Source organism: Cydia pomonella, chromosome 1, assembly GCF_033807575.1.
Source record: "Cydia pomonella isolate Wapato2018A chromosome 1, ilCydPomo1, whole genome shotgun sequence".
In the NCBI taxonomy this organism is placed as follows: domain Eukaryota; kingdom Metazoa; phylum Arthropoda; class Insecta; order Lepidoptera; family Tortricidae; genus Cydia; species Cydia pomonella.
Window position 1 is genome coordinate 5,268,664 of NC_084703.1, and position 14,283 is coordinate 5,282,946.

At 38.6% G+C, this 14,283-nt stretch overlaps 1 protein-coding gene across 1 annotated transcript in view; it reads right to left on the reverse strand.

Moving 5' to 3' along the window:
- The window catches only part of LOC133520725 (dynein axonemal heavy chain 5), an 82,509-nt gene extending 71,550 nt beyond the window's left edge, over positions 1 to 10,959 (reverse strand). The window contains exons 1-6 of the mRNA XM_061855379.1: positions 10,216 to 10,959; positions 9,545 to 9,682; positions 8,278 to 8,377; positions 7,712 to 7,883; positions 7,220 to 7,404; positions 2,589 to 2,749 (exon numbers count right to left, since the gene is read on the reverse strand). Coding sequence (XP_061711363.1) covers positions 2,589 to 2,749; positions 7,220 to 7,404; positions 7,712 to 7,883; positions 8,278 to 8,377; positions 9,545 to 9,682; positions 10,216 to 10,284 — 825 coding nt within the window. The 5' untranslated portion in view covers positions 10,285 to 10,959. The remainder of the gene's footprint in view (positions 1 to 2,588; positions 2,750 to 7,219; positions 7,405 to 7,711; positions 7,884 to 8,277; positions 8,378 to 9,544; positions 9,683 to 10,215) is intronic.
- Positions 10,960 to 14,283: the final 3,324 nt, after the last annotated feature.

The following is a 14,283-nucleotide window of genomic DNA, read 5'->3' on the forward strand; positions in this document are numbered from 1 at the left end:
AAACCCAGCGATGTACAAAGTCCATTTGGGTTTTTTTTTCTTTCAAAAGTACGAATAGTGATGTACGCTGTAATTTTCACACGCGATTAGGTAAAATCGATTTTGAATTGAAAGGAACATAATAATTAAATTTTTATATTATTATGTACGAATATAATATACGTAGTTAAAGGCAAATAGTAGATCTGTACGAAACGTCTACCAGCACCACAGAGCGCGCTCGTCTCCTTGCTGCAACGAGATGGGAATCCGGTTCATGGTTGCAGGCATTGCCATCAAAGAACCTAGGCACACTACTGTCTATCAATTCTTTTAGAATTTCTTTGTGTTTGCGCTTGGGGGTGCCTTGTGTGGCTCCTCATCGATGCCAGTGTGGTGCGAATGTAACGCGTTGTGGTATCCACGGCCTATCCTGTTCCAGAAGCGTTGGGCGTTCTTAACGTCACGCGAGCCTGAACGACATTCTCCGCCGAGCTCTCGTCACGGCTGGGGCGCCGGCGGTTCGGGAACCTTCTGGTTTAGCTAGAAATGATGGGAAAAGGCCGGACGGCATGACCCTCGTTCCCTGGAAGATTGGACGGCCTTTGGTTTGGGATGCCACATGCGTGGATACCCTTGCGCCGTCCCATCTTCCAGGAACGTCAAAGAGAGCTGGTGCTGCCGCCAACGCGGCTGAACACCTCAAGCGGCGCAAATATACAGCCATTGACTCTGGCTATATGTTTGAGCCTTTTGGGGTGGAAACCCTTGGGCCGTGGGGACCTGGCGCTCACAACATTTTTAAAGAGCTTTCGAAGCGCCTCGTGGAGGCAACGGGTGACAAGAGGGCTGGCTCTTGCCTCGCACAACGGCATTGCTGTCCAGCGCGGCAATGCCGCCAGCCTTCTAGGCACCTTGCCACAAGGCACCGAGCTGGAGCCGATTTTTTATTTATAACTTTAGTTGTAGTTTTAGTTTTTAATCTTTTTCCTTTTTAGATTTATGTAGTTTTGTTTAAGGTACCTATATTTTAATGTAGTTTTTATTTTTCAATAATCTGTGAAATTATTATAGGTAATAATGGTATGTATTATCAACAATATTCAATTATGTTATAAAGAAATGTCATAAGATTATTGAAATATATAATAGTAGATACATCGTATTAATAATTATATAATTAAGGGCGGTCAACAAGATTTACGAACGAGTGGGAATTGAACAAACTTAATAGGTACGAATCCGTAATTTTTCATCACGGTTGTAAGGAAACTAAAGGAAATAAATTAATCTTCCGCTTAATTTCGGACGTACATTAGAGCCCAAGGTAGAAATTTAGAATTTAGGGACCGCGTCGCCTACAAGTAAACTTTTAAGAGCAAGTGTGATGAAAATATGTGACATAATCTATGAAAAGGGACCTTATTGTAGGTGACGCTTACGCCATTATCAACGATGCTCCCATATTATAAACAACGCAGTGCGGCGTAAGCGCCATCGAGAATAAGGTCCCTTTTCATAGATAATGTCACATATATGTCCACGGCTGGGAAAAAGTCCCATTTTGTCGCTTTCCGTAACGACGAGAGTTTCTTGTATATTTATACGAATAACCTGTCAAAGCGTCCTTATGGCAAGCGACAAAGTGGGACGGCCTTGGACACATAGGATTAACAGGCAGGTTATGGTTACATCTATAGCAAAAATTTACTAAGTTATGGAGTTAAGTTGTTTTTTTTTTTCTATCTATCTTTATGTAATAGTATGTTATCAAATCAAATGAACATTTGAAACAGCATTTTTCAAATAATAAAATGTTTTAAGTATCTGGTAACTAAGTTATCATTATTGCATTTTTCATAATAAATGATTAGCTCTTACTTTCAGACCAATAATTTACTTTTACAGTACATATGGTGCTACTTTATAGCACTAGTGCGAAAATTAGCATATTACGTTACTGTGTCGAACATTTAAAGGGCCATATGTACTGTAAAACGTTGTACGATACATGTGCGAATAGGAAATTCGCAACTCGTGTCGATTTAAAACACTCCCTTCGGTCGTGTTTTAATTTATCGCCACTTGTTTCGAATTTCCTATTTTTCGCGCTTGTATCGTAATGTACTATTGCACTACTATCTCTTAAATCTTCTATCCTCTGTCGGTTCTTATCAATATCGACGGCGATGCATAGAATCGGATTGCCGCGTTCTAATCGATGCTTTTAAATCGTTTTCACGCGGCTTATGTTTTCCATGACTAACTGTCACTCGTGACGTCAAAGTGTCTTCGCAAAAAGTTACACGCTCGGTCCCCTTACAAATCGATCAATTATTTTCTTCTATCTCGATATAGTTCTGTGGCAACTACCTCTGCAAACTTTTGAACTTCGATGCGCAATCTGTCTAACATCTAAGCCTTAAAGTTATAAACTACCGAGAAATTCTTATTTCGAATCAAGGTCTTACCAAGCCAATCTCAGCGGAAAGACAAAAGCGCCATGCTCGACGCGTTCCTGAGCGTTAAGAGTGACAGAGATAGCACTACTGCGCGCGATTGTATTTTAGTCACAAAGCTAAGTAGGTTAGTAAAAGCCATGAACCGACCTCCATAACCTTCTTGATCCACTCGTTGACCCGCTCCTCCAGCACTGTGATGGTGCTCGGGTTTTTGGTCATTTCTTTGAGCTGTGCGTGGTCTGTCACGGTCGCCATGTGTGACTGGCCGTCTTCAAACAGATTCACTTGCCCACATACGTCCTCGCACACTGGAAGTTGCATAAATAAAAAGCAAATTTATAAATAATAAATATTACGAGGAGTATAAGGACACTTTTGACTAAACCTCTATCGTTGTAGTTCACACCACACAAGTCTTTTTGAGCTTATTGTGGAACTAGGTTGATTTGTGTTTAACTGTTGCATAATATGGTTTTTTTTATTTACTTACAGTAAGCTCAGTTGTGGGTACTCAGACAATGACATGTATAATTTACATGTACTAAAATATATACACAAACTCATCACACAAATAAATGCCCTTGCCTTACCTTTTCGAATCCTAACCAATGGATTCATAGGCAGAGTCACTAATATACCTGGTCAAGCAAATCTTGACAGTAGCAAAAGGCGGCAAATTTGAAAAATCGCGGGTTAGCAACACTGCTTTCGAATAATTCCAAAATCGCATGTCATCTGTGGTTTATCTGTGGTATGTGAATAGTGAATGACATCAGTACAGGGCCTTATGAAATATCCACAATTATATCCTGCAATCTATCAATTTGTTACTCATACTATAGGTAGTTTGTAAATATCTCATGTAACTATTAGATTCGTGTCTCATTTTTATGTGAATTAGTTATAAGTAAAGTAGGTACTTATGTTACTTTTGTATTTCATGCTTGAGCTGATGGCCTAGTTGCCAATGCTCGTAATAAATAAAATAAAAAAAAGTGAATGACAGCCATCATGTTTGTTTACATTCTGAATCGTTACTATTTCAAGAGAAATTTCTGCTGTCACCATTAAAAACCTATACCAATATATTAAATACGCTTGTGCATGAACTTAAGCAACGTCAAGGTGCCTACAATATACAATCACGCTCATTGGTCGTAAATATTTGTACAATTTGAGGTTATGATAATTAAATATTTTGGTTCGATGTACATTGCTGCCTTTCTTAGTGCAATACTGCTTTTTGAGTGTTGCCCAACGGCATTCGGAGATCGCCCGAGGCCGCGCCGCGCCGCGCCGCTTCTCGTTCGCGAGTTATTCGCTTAGGTAAGACACTGCCTTATACGCTATGCTATGGGACATATTTTTAAGCATATTTGTAATAAGCATATGACAAAAAGTCATAACGAGCGTTCGATATAAATTAGGTACTTATATACTTTTATTTACGAAATTTGAATATTGAATTAAATTGAAGAGTTTAAGCTTCATCGTTTATAATCATAATATGTATGACGCTATATGCTGTTAAATTTTTATATATTTTTAACGTGCATATTATCAAACTGAAATTAATTTATACGTATTATTTTGTCGATATTGAATTAAAGTTTTAAAAATCCACATCATTATTTCTAACTTCTTAAGTCAATATACAAAGCCATACAGTTAGAAAATTGGGGTAGTTGCTGTACAATTAATATGCGTATTTAGTCCTATAAGGTCTAATATAGAATTAATTAAAGTCGATAAAAATAAGTTTGGTACAGTAAAACAATATATGCAACCATATTATGGACAGTTAGAAATTTCTGTGAATAGCTTGCGTTTGCGTTATACATCTTGGCAGAGACAAGAAAGGTCTGGTGCGACGACGAGCGAATCGATAATTCAACGCTAGATAATTCGACACTTGATAATTCGACACTCGATAGTTCGACACACGATAGTTCGACATTCGATATTTCGACGCTCGACAGTTCAAAACTCGACAGTTTGGCACTCGATAATGCGACATTCGATAATATGACACTCGATAATTCGACAGTGCCGAACAATCGTGTGTCAAACTATCAAGTCTCCGATTATCGACTATCGAATTAAGGAGTGTCGAATTAGCGGGGGTCAAACTGTCGAGCGTGAAACTAACGAGAGTCGAACTATCGAGTGTCGAACTATCGTGTGTCGAACTAACGAGTGTGAAATTATCGAGTGCCGAATTATGGGGTGCCGAGCTATCGAGAGTCGAACTATCGGGTGTCGAATTATCGTATGTCGAACTACCGAATGTTGGACTATCGATTGTTAAATTATCGAGAGTCAAATTTTCGAATGTTGCATTATTGAGTGTTGAACTATCGAGTGTATATATAACATATTTTGATACGTATATGTAAGTCGAAATAACCCATTTTGTTAAACCGCTGGTCTATTTATGTATGTTCACCGATTACTCGGACACCCGTGGGCTTATTTGAGTAATACTTTTTTGTTTGAAAGGAGGTCCCATATTAATTTTGTTCTGATCTGATGATGGGATCCGTGAGGAATTGAGGGAAGCCCTCATTTTTTAAAGGCACGTGTGTGGTGATTCGGGTGTTTTCTTAAGCAACTCGAGCATTTTCTCTCAAAAACCATCAATTTGATGAAGTTACATGCATGGTGATGGTGGTTTTATAATATTTTTGATTCTGATTTGATGATGGAATCCACGAGGAATTGAGGGAACTCCTCAATTTTAATATGTTCGGCTTCATCGAAAACCCCGGGAAATGGGACAAATTTAACATGTAACATTTGATTATAGACCCACACACAGACAGACAACGGGACAGGTTGCAGGTTGAAATAAAAGCTGGTAAAAACGATGTGTCAAATGTGAAGACAGGAGAAGTTATGGTTTATGATAAGTCAGTAAGGTTTTGGGTTTTTGGTGTTAGTGCATCTCGCTGATAGTCTCATATTAGTGCGAGCGAGATGTATAGAAACTAAGTTACGCAGACGTTAACGAATATGTCAGTTTGACACTTCTAAGGCCGTCGTGGTAAGGCAAATATATAATTCCCACCGCGTGCAGTAAAAGTGGTTCATGAATTCACATTCAATATCGGTTCTATTTGATCGTTTGTGGGAGAATTGAATAAAATGCCGGCTATTTTTATATTTCTTTACTAGGAGTTCAGGAAAATGAAAAGTTTAAATTATTTCAAAGAATATGAAAGAAACTTAAGCGTAAGTGAAGTGGCTTCTGCATGTGTGTGTGAATACAGCTTACAAATAGTGGAATAGTGGGTAGTTGTACAATTGTTTCAAACTTCAACTTGAGACCAGCCAAAATGTACGACAGAGCCAAATTTTATTTCGTGTTAATAATAAATGTTGCTCAGTATGATTGAAGGGGTTTGGGTAAATGGTTTTAGTTAATTTAGATACTGTATACGCTATTGATAAAATTATGGGTGTCTTTAAAAAGAGCAAGATTCCGAAGTAATTAATGGTACATTGTGCAACGAGGGGGGTAAGTGAAATTTTGGATACGTGGGTTGTGATTCCCGGAAGCCGTAGGCTGGAGGGAATTGAAGACCCGAGTTTGCAATATTCTTACCCTCGGAGCCACACACATGTTTTTCATCACACTTGCGAAGAAAAAACCATATTTTAAGCAAAATAATTCTTAAATACGGTGACATATCAAACATTCGTCCGCCATTTTGTAATTTCTTGCCAGGTGAGGCATCGAACCTATTCGGCATTCAGCCACGATTGAAAATTATGTAAAAATAATTTGAACGGCTGTTAAATTAATCAAATTAAATAATCCTTTTCTGTAATTTTTGCCTGGCGTGGAGGCGGAGCATCAAGAGATAGTACTAGGGCTGCATAGATATATGGTGAAGCATCGCAAAATCTGTACCCCTAGTGTAAATTTATTCGATAGCGAGACGTGATGTACGCGTTTGCGTTAAGTCTCATTTTGTATGGGATTTTGAGTGAGAAAATACACTAGGGGTTCTGTCGTAAAATGTTATAATTGTAAGCAAAATGACCAAGTATGCAAACCAGACACCGCAGTATGAAACGTTTTACCTTGAGTGGAGCAAAAAACCACAAAGCAGAAGCTCTGTTACCAGTTCAGTTTTTGTGGCAGTCGCTAAAGTAAACACGTATAGTTCATGTCATCCACGATGACGCGCAGATTTTTTTCAAATCAAACCTTTAATAAAATGACAATACGAGTGAAGAATGAAGGCATGATCTTCGTAAATGACACAATCTATAAAATGTAAGTGCCTGCACCTACTCTTAACATTCGATTTCCGAGCGGACTTTAGGCTCCCTTAAGCTGGCCATACACACTAGGGTATGCCTGCGCAGTTTTGCCTGTACAGTTCAACTGCACAGGCGAAGCTGTATCGGAAACTGATGGCAGATTCTAAAATGAGCCCCGAGGCAAGATGGTCGAAAACGCCAGTCGAAACTTCAATAATGTATGAAAATAGTCGCATGACTTTTTATAGTATCTGTCATTTCTTGTGGTTTTGTTATTGTCGATGTACGATTGTCTTCTTGGCTAGGCTTATACCTTTGAGAGCAGACCAGAACAAACTCAGCCCCGGCAGCCGCTGGCTCTTGACGATGGGGAACCTGGTCTCGTCCACGTCGCCGTCCGCGCTGGAGTGCGTGAGCGCGGCCATGTATACACGTGTTCCACTGTTGACTGGCAATTTACAAACTTATTGCCAAGACATTCGGTCCACTGAGTCAGGAGTGTTTAGTACCTTTAAGAGCGGAACAGAACGACCTCAGCCCCGGCAGCAACTGGTTCTTGACGATGGGGAACCTGGTCTCGTCCTCGTCGCCGTCTGCGCTAGGGTGCGCGAGCGCGCTCATGTACACGTGCTCCACTATACGCTCGATCGCTGTCACTAGGCCCACCTTCTCGGCGTTCAGTATGCCGCAGAATCTGAAGAAGACGGTTTATAATAAGAAAATGGAATACATTCTACAGGCTTTGCAATTCTTGCAGCTTTTGAAGTGTGTATATAGAGGATTCTGTCAAATAATTACTTTCAAACCACAAAACAAAAGGGCAGATTAAGATCACTTTTAAAAATGTCCTACGGAGAACTTTATAAAATGGAAACCGTTTTATTTTGTGAGATTTTCTGTGAAATGTACCTATTCACTTTTTGGAACGTTTCTGCCGCTTAAGCAAATATACGCGCAACACCGCCTTCGATCGTTTTTAAGCTTTATAAGTTTCTACTTACAAGTCCTTATGGAAGCCCTCCTCAGGCAGTTGCTTGCTCACGTTTATCCTAAACATGTATATGCAGACGCCTGTGAACTTGACGTCCCATCCGTCGGAGAGGAACAATTTCCTTTTCATTGTGACTTGCGGCGGCGGCTGTTTACCCTGTCCCTGTTGACGGGGCTTTGTGCCTGTAATCATGAGTTCTCTTTCAGTAGGACGTAAATAGTGGTGTAAATAGTGGTAGTTGGGAAATAAGGCATTACCGTCTGATTATGTATCTAATACAAAACAAAATGCTTATTCCATAAATATTAGCCAGTCAGATGTCTATATTGGCCATGGCACAGCCATTGTTTCGTGATCACGGTGTTGGTCTTGTAGTATAAGTTGTTGAGTACGAGTATGATCATCTCGCAAGGTGCTGGGTAAGTGGATAAAGCCGTCGAATTATTGCGATTGGAGACAGACAAACTAAATTGACAAATCTCTCTCGATATCGAAAAATAATTGAAAGAGAAAGATTAACAAGGGGTCAGCCCTCAGTAATGCGGAAATTGACAACAAAAGGAGTATAAAAGTTACCTTCGACCGGCGCGCGTTCTACCACTTCTTCTACGTCCTGGTAGTACCAGAGCAGCTTGTTGCGCATGTGTGGGAGGAACAGCTGGTTGATGTCGTCCAGCTGAAACACCAAGGTTTATTTTTAATTAGGAATATCCTCTTTTCTTCTCAGGCCTTGGTTTAACGTTAAGACGTTAAAAAAAAATGCAAAAAAATGCGAGTAACATTTTTAACCCCGATGCAAAAAGAGTTATGTGTTTGATGCCAATGTCTGTCTGTCTGTACGTGTTCTTGCCTGTGGCATCGTAGCTCTCCAACGCATGGACCGGTTTCGATGCGGTTTTTCACGAGAAAGCGAGTTTCTATGCGGTGGTTCTGATTGATTGTTGATTGAAATCGATGCAGGTCGATCCTAAAACTTCGGTCAGAATCCTTATAATGCTTAGACAGATTCATCTGAGCTAACTATTAATAGTTAACATATACTTAGCGCGATTATGAATAACGCCATAAGAAACTCATTTTTTACCTATGATCGTGTAATTTATGAAGACGCGTGCCTTGACTCGAAATGTCATGTTATTACAAGTTAGATTTTCCAAATCTGCTCGTCATCGTGGATCAGGCGTACATGAGTAATTGGAATAATTTGGATTGTTCAATAACAACAATTTCAGCAGTTTATTCTCTGTTATTATTTCTCGGCACTAGCACTGCATGTACTAGGCTGCCAAAAACGCAAGGGTTAAAGTTCGTTTAGTCCGTCCACGTATCCACGATGACGCGCAGATTTGTGAAATCTAACCTTTAATGTCATGATAATACTAGTCAAGCACGCGTCGTCGTGAATGACACGATCTATAGACACAGTGTCGAATATTGGACACAAACCGTCACCAACATTCACGCGATTTACTAGGACTACATAAGATTAAGGAATAGTGCGAAATTCGACTCCCTTCCCGGTGTTTCTCGAAAGTAGCGAGGGATATTTTTGTCATGAACTCATTACAAACGTCATATTTTCTTATAAAATTGACACTGACGATGACATTTATACCACTCTATGTCATTACAAATGCCTCCCAACTAGAATTCCATGTAGTCGATGAGCAGTTGCAAGATGAACTCCTGGTCTTCATCTCCTCGCCTTACTCTCCCATCTCTGCTGACCATCAGCTTACCATGTTGCCTCCAGACTAGTGTTCCATGATGCTGAGCAGTTGGAAGATTAACTTCTGGACTTCATCTCGCCTTGCCCTCCTATCCCTGTAGACCACCAGCTCACCATGTTCCCCTCGAACACGTGGTCCATGATGGCGTGCCGCGGCAGCCCCGTGCCGTCGATGAGGAGTTGGAAGGTGAACTCCAGCCTGGGGTCCATCTCCCCCCTCCTTGCTTTGCGCTCGCATTCTTCTCTCCTTTTCTATGAAAATAATAAAATAAGCGTTTTTTGACTTATTTACAGTATTAGTGGTAGTAACTGCTATAACTGCTCAAAATTTTAGGTATCTACGTCAAACGGCTTTCGACAAAAATTAAGTGATCACATAAGTACTCCGTGAATAAAATTTGGCACGGATACCTTGATCAGCTAAAAACAAATTGATTGATCTTCGTGGATCAAAGAAATATGAATCACTAATAATATAATGTCAATACATGAGTTTTGGCTTAGAATAGAAGTTTAAGTAACAGATATACAACATCAAAAATATGGATATTAGCAGTATGAGTACAGCTGCCATCAGATACAGCTAAGCGATGATGTTAAAAAATATCTGAACTTGGACTTTAACATCTTGATAATACAAGTAGAAGCTTCCTTCTTTTTTATGTTCGTTGTGATTTTAAAAGTTAAACTTAAAACAGGTTTTACTACTCAAATATGCAATGGCAGTTACGACACTCTAAATCCAAATGTTAAACAAATATAATGTGCTTGCGTGTATCTCAGACCTGCAAAATATCCATAACATCTTCCTCCTCTTCCTCACTAGATCCTGCCTTCAAACCGGCCACGAACATGTTGAACTGCTGAGCAACTGCTGCTAACTGATATCCACCACAGAGTTCAGAGTAACATACTCTATTAATCAGACTCCAATACTAACTGCTAAGCAACTGGCGGCTAACTAACGGTAATTACTAATTACACTGTCACTGCTAACTGGTATCCACCGCATAGCTCACAGTAACATGTTGCACTAACATACACAACATGTTGCTCTGAAGAATTGTTTGACATGAAGCCAACGGCCACTTTCTATCTCTATATTTCTACGGTGTTCACCCTCATACCCTAGAGCCTAAATGGTCGCGCACTGTGCGGTTTAAGAGGAATTTCCTCCCACGGACGCTCCGGCTGTGGAATGAGCTCGCAGCCGAGGTTTTCCCAATGGTAGGTATACACAGTATGGGGTTCTTCAAAAAAGGAGTGTACAGGTTTTTAATGCGCAACGCGCATGTATCACCTCTGGAGTTGCAGGTGGCTACGGTGACTGCTTACCATCAGGCGGGCCGTATGCTTGTTTGCCACTGAGGTGATATTAAAAAAAAAACAGAATCCAATAGCTAGGCGAGTGACCGTTACGGTAACAGTACTGTCATTGCCAACTGATGCCACGGAGCTCACAGTAATGATAATTACTTTTAAACTTTACTGCCAAGCGACTGATGGCTAACGGTAATTGCACTGTCACCAGTGTCACCACTAACTGACATACACCACGGAGATCACAGTAATTGTAATGAATTTACTGCAAAGCGATTGGCGACTAACTAACAGTAATCGCGCTGTCACTGCCAACTGATATCCATCAAAGAGCTCACAGGTAATAAATATTACTGTCAAACTTCTTATAATTTTTGTCTGTATTTTGTTGTTTTAGCATGGGTGACTTTCAAATATTCGTAGCTATTGTATTATTCTCCACACCATCTCGTAAAGGCTCTATTATAGTATAGACTGATGAGAAAATGTATCCACAAGGCAGGTAAAGAAATACGATGCGAAATTTCAGTTGTTATGTGATGATTATGAATGATAATTATTTAATAACATTTATATGAATTTGAGTTTTGAAATATTTTACAGTTAGTATTTTCCTCGCGTTGGAATGTTGAAACGATTTTTATCCCGACTATAAGAAAAGTGGTGTTTTCAGACTTTTCAGTGCTGCATGTACGTACAGACAAGGAATTTGATTTTCGTACTATTTAGTACGAAATGTGAAAGCTGCTAGGGGTCTCATATTACTATTACTGTGATAAGATACGAAATGATACATAAATTTAATTCCTTGACTGTATGTTAGTGCAATATATACTTATTACTTGTCGCGTTACAAAAATAAGTGGACTCTCGCGAAGTATCACGACACTATAGATAAATAATTATTCTAATTAAATTATATTTTTTATAATTTAAATTCAAATTATTGAAACTAGTAACAAAACAAAATAATAGGTACAGTCAGCGTCAAATACTTCGTAGCAGTCAAAGTGGCCAAATAGTTCGGTACACCATACTAAATATATGGTGTACCGAACTATTTGGCTACTTTGGTTGCTACAAAGTATTTGACGCTGACTGTACCATATGTTAATATAATTTATTAATTTGTTACTGTAAATATATTCTGCAGAAAATAATTCTGAACTCGTTAATAACCCAACCTGCGGCCGTATTATGGATGGCTTCATCCACGTGGTAAAATAACTGTCACTTTTTAGCACCACGTGATAGAAAGTACCGGACAACGTTTTATCACGCTGCACGTAAACAAGAACGACCTTCATATCCGTATTGCACAAAATTTGAAAATGACCCATTACTTATCAACGTTAGATCCAAACTAGTTATTAAAAAAGTTCAAACAATAATTAAGCTATTCCTCACTTTTTACGGCAGAAATGTTTTTTAATTTGAATATAAGGTTTAAATTTAGTACCTACTCATTTAAAATATCAAGTAATAATTAAGTTTTTCTGTCTCTAACCGTCGGAGAAGTTTAATAAGAACTGTGAAAATATTTATAAAAAGCCTTAATCAGTTTGGATAAGCCAGGACGATCCTCGTTCGACGTCCAACGCGAACTATCAGGTAACAAATATACAACTATAGTAGTAATATGCAAATTGAACGGACAAGTGGGGGTGTCATTAGAGGGGGTGGTACGGAGTCGCACTTGCTTCTTGTCGCACGCAATAGCTTGGAATTAAATGCGTTTTAAGTTAATGTGGGGTATAAATAGAAGTCGGCATTGGACGCCTTAATTTAGATAATTATTCTTTTAAACTTTGTAAAATTTTGTTCATTTATAAATCACGCTTTTTTACCCGTATTTGCCCTTGAATTCTCCTATAATGGTAAGGTTACTTTTATACCTTAATTTGATTATGAAACTTTTAACGCTATGAAATCTCAGAAACGTCACATTGAAGGAAAAAAGTAAAGATAACTCGTACTTTTTTGTGTCTCATGGTCTGAAAGTTTGCTTATTCTTTATCTATGAAGCGAGTTGAAAATGATACGATTCGGTCTCAGAGGGAGTTTTACTTTCCAAATACATACTTGAACACAATTAATCTCCTGTTCTAATACCGGTTAATGTGACGTTCATTTCAAAAATATTATATAAGCATTTTACAAAAAACAACTCTGACGGACTTTGAACAGCACGTGTTTTGTTATATCGGCTAAAACTCATTTTTTCCTAAAAAAAATCGTCATTCGAAGTTTTATAATATCTTATCGCTAAAGTTACACATAAAGACGGGTGTTTTTTTAGGAAAACTTGAGTTTAAGCATATATAACAAAACACGTGTACATTATTTTTTCCTGTTCTCAAACATATACTCAAACAAGCCATTAACTAGCAAGTTGCTTGAGCATCACTAGAAGTTAGAAGATTTAGTAACTTTTTAGTACTTTGGAGGACAATTCCTCCCAATAGGTTGAGTTTGGGCAGCTAAAAAAAATACGTGTCCGTTATTTTAGACTACTCTATAAAATATATATATAAATCAAATCGGAACCGGACAGTTGGGTACCTTTCCTTGTAAGCTAAATTTACACCCATTGAAAAAAACAAAGTGAGGACGAGTAATTACAAACGTCATATTTTCATAGAAATTGGAGATAGGGACCGTGCTCGTTGGAGAGTCTGCCATCTTGTGGCCTGAATCGGAACCATAAACATGTACATTTACACGTCACGTGTTTTCTTGTGCATAGTAGGTTCTGCCATCTTGTGGGCAACATCGGAACAATAAACATCACATACTCGCGCCAAAAATCTGACGGCTCCTGTGCTGCCTCCTACAGTTCATGCACGCTCCCTATTCCACACTTTATCATTGCAAGTTATCTTCGTCCGAGTCTCATCCTTAAAATCAATCCTTAAAAAAGGATATGACATCTGTTTTAGTTTTTAGGGTTCCGTACCAAAAAGGTACAAAAGGAACCCTTATGGTGCAATTCCGTCTGGCTGTCTGTCACATCGCTAAATATCTCGAGAACCACTTAAAGCTATCGAATTTATTTTATTTTTATCATCCATGGTAAATGCCTAATTTAAATAGGGGGCAAAATTTCCAATGTCGTTCCAAGTGTCGTAAGTCAAGTGGACTATCATTTGAAATAACTTAAATTGTACGTTTCAAAACATATTTTGTGTGTGTGAAACAATATATATTTATGGAGGTAAAAGTGAAAAAAATACTTCAATTTGGAGCGGTATAAATAACATTAAAATCAGCAATCTGAGCCAGAGCTAAAACCACAGTTCTTGTACTTTTGAATACGTCTTTCCTAATCCACCACATCGGTTAAATTTAGTGGAAACTTTAAACGCCAAAACTGCATTTTACAGCAACTATTTTATTTTTAAAAATCACATATATGTACTTACAAAATTGCTTATAGCCTTCCCCACCATTATAAGATCCATTTCGACCAATCTTCAACACACGATTTTAAAGCAAAATGTTACAACTTCCACATTCAGTTTAAGGCCCGATGA